The sequence below is a fragment of the Micropterus dolomieu genome, linkage group LG18, assembly GCF_021292245.1.
Source record: "Micropterus dolomieu isolate WLL.071019.BEF.003 ecotype Adirondacks linkage group LG18, ASM2129224v1, whole genome shotgun sequence".
Taxonomy (NCBI): Eukaryota; Metazoa; Chordata; class Actinopteri; order Centrarchiformes; family Centrarchidae; genus Micropterus; species Micropterus dolomieu.
In genome coordinates, this window is record NC_060167.1 from 27,646,881 (window position 1) to 27,656,758 (window position 9,878).

The 9,878-nt window shown below is 42.1% G+C and overlaps 1 protein-coding gene across 1 annotated transcript; it reads left to right on the plus strand.

Moving 5' to 3' along the window:
- Nucleotides 1-1,209: 1,209 nt before the first annotated feature.
- On the plus strand, nucleotides 1,210-5,756 carry LOC123957034 (protein unc-119 homolog B-like). The gene is made up of 5 exons (XM_046029641.1): nucleotides 1,210-1,628; nucleotides 2,583-2,696; nucleotides 2,957-3,056; nucleotides 3,258-3,430; nucleotides 4,290-5,756. The coding sequence occupies exons 1-5, from the start codon at nucleotides 1,397-1,399 to the stop codon at nucleotides 4,400-4,402; spliced, it is 732 nt and encodes a 243-aa protein (XP_045885597.1). The 5' UTR covers nucleotides 1,210-1,396; the 3' UTR covers nucleotides 4,403-5,756.
- The last annotated feature ends 4,122 nt before the right edge of the window (nucleotides 5,757-9,878 follow it).

The window sequence follows — 9,878 nt, forward strand, 5'->3', positions numbered from 1 at the left end:
TTTGCTCGAGTCTTATGCGTGCTAAATCCACTTCTAGGCTATAGGCTACACCACATTTCAGAGGGAAAGATTGTAGCTAGTCTACTCACTTACTTCACTATAATTATCTGACAGTTCTTCATATGTTTTTATACAAAACATATGAAGAGCTTATAAAATATGTTTTGTTACTACCACTACCCAACACGATACAACTGTAGAGGTAAAACGATTAGTTGATTAATCAATTATTCAATCACTTGCCATTAATTTAGAGATTTACACAATTATTTAGATAAACGTGTAAGCCATTTGTCATGCAAAATCACCCAGCGAAGGCCCAGCTTCCAAAATGTGAGGATTTGCTGATTTTTCTCTATTTTGAATCCTTTTGAATTTTATACTATTGACTTGACAAAACAAGCATTGTGAAGGTGTCACTTTGGGCACTAATTGTGATGGGCATATCCCACTATTTTCAGACATTTTACTAACCAAACCATCAATCGATGAATCAAGAAGATAATCAGCAGATTAATCCAAAATGAAAATAATCAATAGTTTCGGTCCTATACAAATTAGCTCCACCTCATCCAGCTTCAATAGTAGTACACTGCTTTTACATTAATGCGTGAGTAATAACAAGCTCATGAGTCACATGGGGCCATTGTTTTGCATTGAGTAGGTCTATTTTCAATACTTTAAGTAGTCTATTTTACATTTTCCTGATTTGATTAGGCTATATACTTTTATATTTCCAAAGTGGTATATTTCAGGTATTGGTGGCCTAATTTTACTAAAGTAAACAATCTGAATAGGCCCACTTCCTCCACCACTAGGTAGCACAGAGCTCCATCTCATCCAGCTGCAATGCTGCCTACATGTTAGTGCATCAGTGGAAAACAATCCAACGATAGCCTTGTAGAACTTGTGGACTTTCTGATAGGGTCCATTCTGCATGATGATCAGGATCCTGCAGTATTTTTACATTGTGGCATTGCTTCTTAAGTAAATGATGAGTACTTTTCCCACCCTGCAACTTATATATTTGTCACAATACGACAATAGCCTTCTTGTTTTATTATTGTTATCATTAGTAGGCTAGTAGATCTGGAGACAGACCACAGACAGGGGTGTCCGTCCCCCCCTGGTGGATGTTTTGAGGAACTACTTCACACCCTCCTCCTTTCACACAGTCTATGCTCACAGGACAGGTTGTCATGGCAACTGTACACCATGTGCTTACAAAAACAAGCGCTTGACCGCTCACAGACAGTCCATCTGCGGCGCCATCTTCTTCTTCTTTTTCTCCGTCTTCTAGCGTTCATCAGGGAAGAAGAAGAAGAAGAAGAAGAAGAGGAAAGGGGAGACGGGAGGCGATCGGCGGAATACAGAGGGCAGCCGCAGAGAGTCAACGATGAGCGGAGCCAAAGCCCGCAGCGACGCGCCTGTTGCTGAAAACGTCCCCGGCGGCGGTCACAGCTCTGCGGCTCCTCAGCGGGACCGCAAGCCCGGCGGAGGGGTTCTGAAGAGGCTCAAGTCCCGGAGGAGCCAGGTGGACAGCAGGCCCGTCACGGAGGAAGACTTGCGGACACAGAGTGGACACATCGCACCGGAGGATGTGCTAGGACTGCGGGTGGCCACGCGAGGTTTGACTCTCTCTTGTTTGTGATGCTCGATGTGCTGAATTAAGTATCTGGACATAATGCAACCCAGTCTCTAGCATTAAGTCTGCATATCACACAAAATTAGAACATATGACGTCCAGTTAAGCAGGCATAAATGGCTGTCTTTTTAAAATGATAATTAGTATATTGTATTATACCGGTTATGGCTATCTGAGAGAATACATATCTGACGTCACAAAATACATATCTGAGGTCACAAACAGTTAGACAGAAGTCATTAGACAATCTTTCACTCACAAACTCCATTGTTTCTCCTTGTAAGCAGATCAATGGGCTTTAACAATAGGAGACGTGTGTGACATAAAGGTTGTCTGTGGTGTCACTTTAAATGTATTGAAATCCTACCATGAAATCAAACTCTTCAAAAATGCCAGATGACCTCAGATCACATGCAGGATTGATCAGGAAGAGCTTCTATATGGTCTTAGTTAAATTACATAAAAAGTAATGACAACATGGTAGATTCTTATCAGTGTTGTAGTTTGCAGCTGTTGGGGCAACATATGCGGAAGGGAAAGAAAAATAAATTAAAGATTGAATTATTGTGAGAGGGGGGTTTGTTTGTGACATAATAAAATTGTTAAGCCATAATCAGTGTATGTGTCTGTTTGCCTGTGTAACTCTGTGATGACACAGTGGCCCCACAGTGATCCATAAAGCTTTGTCTTATCTTATTATATTGTTAGGGTGCATATGTATTTGCATTTGTTATGTCCGTCTACAAGAACAAATGACGTCCAGTTAAGCAGGCATACATGGCTGTGTCCGTCTGCAAGCAAAACTCTGCCATCTCAGTGTTTTGCATGTTATCTTCGTGCCTGTCAAAGCAGCCTATCTGGCCATCACGGGTGTACATAATGAGCTACAACAGCTTGACTGGAATCATTTCAATGTTTATAAATCCTGTTGTTGCAGGGTACCTCTGTAAACCTGAGGACAATATTTATAACATCGACTTTGTACGCTTTAAGATCAGAGACCTGGAGACCGCCACCATCCTGTTTGAGATTGCCAAACCCCCACATACAGGTATCATGTATTAGCCCGCTCCTTGTACTGTTTCATTTCAGTGTTTGTTCTGTAATGCAAATGAAGATGTTCACTGTGAAGTGTCTGGCTTCAGAGCACCTCAAAACTGAGTGTAGGGACCCTGATGACAACTTGTTGCCATTATTAGCTTAAAATGAATGTGTCTAAACAAAAATGTCAGGTTCAGAAACATCCGTTGCTGGTTATCTTGATCAAAAATAGCCCTCACTGTGAATTGTTTCAAATGTCTCTGTTGTCAGACGACGATGAGGAGAACAGAGAGGCGGACACCAGCGCAGGCCGATTTGTACGCTACCAGTTCACCCCAGCCTTCCTGCGACTGAGGACCGTGGGAGCAACGTGAGTGACTCACAAATCGCCAACGCACACCTAGGAAAAACACACTCATCTGTTCCATACACAAACAATTAAAACAATTGCAGCATTATCACTGTTAGCTAGACACTTTAGTCCGGTGCAGTATGACTGTGATAACATTATTATTACACAGGAACAGACTTACTGTTCTCAGTCTCCCTTCTGCCTGAACTATTCAATCAGGGTGGAATTCACAGTTGGAAACCGGCCTCTAAACAACTTCCGCATGATCGAGAGGCATTACTTCCGCGATCACCTGCTGAAGAGCTTCGACTTTGACTTTGGCTTCTGTATCCCAAACAGCCGTAACACCTGTGAGCACATCTATGAGTTCCCTCAGCTGTCTGAGAGCCTGGGTGAGTCATCTTTTCCTAACCCACAGTCATAAACACACCAGGAGTAAAAAATTCCTTGCCGAATGTATGTTGAAAGCGTTATTGGTCGCTGCGATCATTCCTCCATACTCGCCATAAAGAGGCTTCAGCAGTGTGAGCTTCTTCCCTGTAGTCCATCTAAGTTTATAGCCAGTGTTACTTCCCAGCATCAAACCTAAATGCAACCAACAATAACTATCCCTCTACTGCAGTTCTGCAAGGAAACGCTGCCCTGGGGGTTTACATCCTATAACGTTGGAGGAGACCCACTTGATTTGGCTAACTTAGGGCGCTCACGCATCAACTTTAGAAAGCGGAACAAGGACTGCCGATCCTCTATGTTTTACAGTGTAATTGCTTTAAGAAGGGATTGTTTCGCAGCCAGCACAGTATGGAGAAGAGGAATGATTACAGCAGCCAGTAACTCTTTGAGTGTATGTGCATGTGAGTATCGTATCTAAGATATAAATACACCTGAAACTGTTCTTTAATGCTACCACATAGAACGTTCATATAAAGCCACTTGTGTTATTTGATGACAACTATGGTCTCATTAACATTTGCAAATGCATTCATTTTCCTGCATATCCAGGACCTCTGGTTGTGTTGAGATATTATTGTTATTATGGAGGGACATTAGTGGCGTTTGCTGACATTGGTGGCCCCAGTGTGAATCAAAGCTCTGAGCCACCTAATAATTTAAACATCTCAAGTGCTTTATCAATAATACCGACCCAGTCATTTCAGTTTTTTTTGTTTATGTACAATCGGTTCTAATTGTTTGGGTATTAAAAAAGCCTTTGTTGGGATCGGTGACGTGCATGTGTTATCTGTTTTTCAGTCCGTCAGATGGTGGAGTGTCCTTATGAGACCCGCTCAGACAGCTTCTATTTCGTCGAGAACAGACTGGTCATGCACAACAAGGCAGACTATGCTTATAACGGAGGACAGTGATATCTGCCTGCTAGCGCGCAGACACACACACACAAACATGTGCATGCACACACATACTCACATTAATGGATGTACATAAACACATGCATCCACATGGCTGAACAAGCAGACAGTTCTTTCTCTCATACGTTCGCAAGCAGCTACAGACACAGTTGAATTGCCTCATGTGTTTGTGAAGATGAGTTGCCATTCATTGCGATCATTTTCAGGGGGGTGTATTTTATATTGCAGGAGGTCAATATCAGTCTCTGCTCTGATGTCCAAAGAGGAAGCCTCTGTCATAAAAGGTTCAAAGTGGGTTAATTTATCTCTTTTTAATGACGGTCAGGTCTGTTTTTACACCAAGCGAGGACTCATAACTCTAGTGGCTGTGTGACGTGTGTCTCAAACAGACCAAATTTTTATTAGATAGATGGTTAGGCTCCTCTTAGCAGTTTTTAAAAGTGTCCTACCACCCCCTCAACACACACACACACACATACATACATATGTACACACACACACACACTCAATCCCCAAGTGACACACATAGTGTTCACGCAGTGTTTGTCAGAAGCAGCTGTTCTCAGAGCTACCGCCTCCACAATCCACTCCAGACAATATCGGGGGAGAAAGAGAGAAACCATCCACAAAAACACTCCTGTCAAACACACATGGTCACTGCGGCGATCCCCTCCCCATCTCCCTCTCCTCTCTCGCTTTCACACACACACACACACACACACACACACACACACACACACACACACTAATAGTACTGTCTAAGATTTTGATCAAAGGTCTCTAAAAGGATTACACTTTACAGTTGTCTATTTAACAGTTTTCAATGGTTGATAGCAACAAGGAAATAGATCAGGTAACGGTTAACTACGATGTAACTCTGACCTTGGACAACAACCAAACAAAAGACGATAACCTCGTAAAATGAACACAATCAAAAATGAGAAGTACTCAAGTAGAAAATACTCATAAGTTTGGACAGGAGCAGAAATGATCTGATATTATGATGCATGTGATGATATAAACAAAAAAGGGAAAAGATTAGTAAGAAATGATCAGGTAGTCAGTGTGGGAAAAAATTTTAAAGAAGTGTTCTGGGTCCTTCTTTCTCATCTGAGTTTAATTAGCTGTATTTTTTAATCATACCCTTATCACTCACGTCTTAAAACATCCAAATCAAGTTGGACTGTCTATGTCTGGACATTGAGTGGTCTTTCTTCTAGCTAGGTAGTGTACTTCCTCTTTGTACTTTGTAAACCTTTGGTGTTCAGGGTTAAAGGTGGTGTTTGTAAGAAAAAAAAATGTATATTAATAGTTTGTAAAAAGTGTTATAATAAATGTACATTTTCAGATACAAGAAGTGTGATGTTTGTCTTCATTTCTGAGGGGGAGAGAAGTTGAAGGAAGCTGAGCTGATTTTGGTAGGAAGTACAAGAAATAAAATCCAAAACGTGGCCACTAGGAGGAGGCATATTATAACTAGGTTTTAAATGAGTGCCACTGGTTTCAGTTTAGTTTCATTCTTGATTCTGGGAAAGATCAGAGTGGTGGTTTTTATTATTAAGCTGGGAGTTGACACTCATATCTTGTATTTGCTTAAAACCACCAGATGAGGTCATGCTCTGATCCCCTTATATCTGACTATGGCTACAGTTTCAGAGGGGACATAGCACTGATAATATCATTTTAATTCCACTACATTACATTAATCTACAGGCCACATGTGATGAGTTAGCATAGCACGCAGTACATTTTGAAATTTGTTCAGGGTTGTTACACTTTGATCACCCACTTCTAGAGCCTTGTGGGATTCAAACTAAAATCTGAGCCTCTCTCTGTTAATTCTTTCTCATGCTGTTTCTCACTATCTCCGTGTTCATATCTTGATCTCTCTCAACCTCTCTCAGTTTCCAGCTCTCATGCCCAAAATCTCATGGTCTTTTTCTCCCTCGCTTCTCCCTTTCGGTTTCTCTCTCCACACCTTTTTGCAGCTCTCCCTCCCTCGCACTCCTGCTCTGTTTTTCCCTATTCTTTCCGCCTCTCTCACCTGGTAACTAGACCTCTGGAGAGGAGTGTTGAGTTTCCACTTTCCCAGAGAAGAGGACAATCTGAGCCACACAAAGAGCCACAATGGACCCTCTCTGCTCTCTCCTCCCTTCACTCTGCCACTGCACAGCTGCACACACACACACACACACACACACACACACACACACACACACACACAAACATATACTGAAATATATAGGAATACATACGCCATCTGCTTTCCTGTTTATGTCCTCATTTGGTTTCTTTTACTTTTCTTTGTATGACATGTTCATTCCTCTTTTCTCCAGTTGATTCCTTACTGTTTTAACTCCTGCCTGAGTTCTGTCTCTCTATGCTTTTTGGTGTTCTGCCTGAGTGGTATCAGTTGTCGCTTCCTCTTTACCATTTGACCCTCAGGAAAGCAGATTTTTTTCTTTATTACATTGCTGATTTAATTACTTCAAAATGTTGGATTTAGTATATATTATTGGGATTGGCGAGGCCATACAAACAGAAGTGGAAGTTTTGTATAAATACATTTGTTTCTTTGCAGCAGTAATAATTGATTGAATGGAACACCCTGGGGCAGCAGAATTTAGCTGTGAACAAATCATTGAAATAGTTTCACTCAGAAGGTGTCAGCAAACAGTTAGCAGAAAGTTGCCTATAACACAATTTGGCCAGCTGATATGAGCTACATTAGCGTTCATTTTGAATTGTGTTTGCGGTCAGCAGACAAGTATAAGTCTGTTTTGGTCTCCAACTCCTGAGAAAAAAGAAAACATCTGGATCTTTAGCTAATTATGATCACCAGCTAGTCACTAACTGTCTGTCTGCTATATGGTACTGGGCAGGTAGCATGCATGGGTTTGTCAGAGCTTTTTCATTTAAAACAGTTTTTGTGATAAAACACTGAGCTAAAATCCTAAAATTTTTTGTAGAAATAAGGGAAACTGCAGTGTCAGGTCAGGATGACCTCTGTGTGTAAAATGACCCTTTTCACTGTACACATATTGATTTGAGCCATTGTTTAAAAACAAATATTGATCAGCGCAGCTTTAATGGTGATATTAGTGGCTTTAAAAACAGAGAAATTACAAAGAGAACCTATGTAGATGTTTAAAAAGTTTCTACTTTCCTACATGATATCATAGACATTTAGTAACAAAGCTAGGCTAAGCTAATCTCACAATTAATGATCTTCAAGCTTCAAAACAGCCAAGCTTCAAAATAGACATTTAAAAAAGGCATCCATAAGTTTACTCAATACACATGTTTTCCCTAAAAGTGAAAGCCCTTTAAAAATGCATAGAATGGCGTAAAGATCCAATGCGTCAGTTGCTGATTAGACCACAAAGCAGGGTGCAATTTAACTGTGATCTCATAAATCAATAACCACAGCCTTCCATCAGGCTGTAGGGGCCTGCACACTGGAGCATGCAAGTAAAGCAGCTGCACTGTACCGAACCACGTGTTGGTACCATACAAATCTCAATGTATCCAGTTTGAGTGTTTACAATTAGCATTATGCACAAGCCCAGACACATTCACAGCAATAAATACACACACTTTCCAACTTTCCAGGGATGATTTGTGTGTTCCCAGGCCTTCGTGGAATACATTTCAGCAGTCAGTCGTGGATCGGCACGCACCGGAAACAACTGAACAGGTAGGATAAATCAACCTCATTCACCCCTCCCCCTCCCTTTACACACTCACACCTATCTTTGTAACTGGCTCGCCCCATATATCCTGTTCAGTAAATCACACCACATTGAGATTAGGAGTGAGAAGCACTGGTTTATTGAGGTTCCCCTGAAACACATACACACACACACACACACACACACACACACACACACACACAGATCTACACCCAGGCAGGGGGACAGGGGAGACCGTGGTCTCCTATAAATAGCAGCCAGGAATGGCGTTGATAGGTCCTGTGAAATGAAATGGAGGGGGGAGTGGAAAAAGGATTAAAAGAGATACAGGGACACACTGCAACTCCACTTCATTTGTGTGTGTGTCTCTAAGATACTTTGGAGAGAGGTGATATGGATTTCTTGCTACCAACAAAAATCTCTCTCTTGGACAACCCTACCATAACCCCCACCCCGACCATACATCCACTCTCTCTCTTACATACGGTATACACACTTCCTCGTCCTCTCTCCTGCTCCGAGGCCCTGGTATGAAATCCATCATGTGTTAACACTGCGTTACCCGCAGCTCGTCTTAAAGACAAAGAGATGATGAGTCACGGCCTCTCCCCTTCTCTCTTTTTAAGTTGGCACGGCGATAGTTTCAAAGATTGTCGTGACTCCTTCTGTATGTGTGATGATGTCACATCCAGCAGTTGCAAAGTGACTTCATCTTCCCCTGAGGGGGTCAGGGCAGACGTGAAGGTGCAAACAGAGAGTAAATATGAGTAAACATCCATTTAGAAGCAACATTTAAGCTAATTCGTTCATTCATCGTCATTGTTACCTTTTAAATCACTGTGTCAACAAAGAGAGTATACTTTTTTTTAAAAGCACATAAAAGTTTGTGTCACTTTTAAATGAGCATCTTGTTTTAGATGGAATGGATGCCATAATTTAATGTCATGCCAAGAACAGCTTTGTGGATGTGACAGAAGATAACAGATAATTAGTTATCTGGGAGTTAATAATGCACTCAGCACAACAGTGATGGATAGACAGTCCTTTAACAAACTGTGACTCCCATACCAATTTCCATGGTGGTAAGTGCAGTATTGACAATCTGTCTTTAAGTGTTAGGTCTCTGCGGATTTGTAACCAGATGCCTTTGTGCAGCTTTTATGTTTTGTGTGTGTGTGTGTGTGTGTTTGTGTTTCCCTGCGTTTGTCCACCCAACCGTCTGTGTGGTGTTACAGCGTAGATCTCCGCCGCTGCTGCTGCTGCTGCTGCTGCTGCTGCTGCTGCTGCTTATACTCATCCAGCCGACAGACAGAAATAGTCCTGTGTCATCATGGTAAATAGGTTGTGGTCTGTTTGTGCTCGCAGGAAGACAGCCGCCTTCAGAAGCCTCTCAGAGCCTTCCAGCTCCGTCAGTCCAGGTTGTTTTGTGTGCATATGATTAATAAAAGGTTAACACAACCCTCAGTCAACTGCTGAAGAGGCCTGTAAATCTCCCCCACAATCTCTTCCTTCCTCTCCCTTTCTCTCCTCCCTTTGTCTCTCTCCCTTTGCCACACCTTACCCTGGGGGATGGAGGGATTGTGATCGGAGGACGGAGGTGGGGCTCCTGGCGCAACCACAGGTGTGCTTGTTTCCTCCCTTCTCCTCTCTCATGTAATGATTTCTTTGGCTCGCCACCTGCCAGGTGGAAAAAACACCCACAGCAAATGGAGCACTTTAAAATGGCCTCTCGGCTTCCGCTCTAAAAGACTTTTTTGCTTGCTCTGTTTGTCTTTATCCAT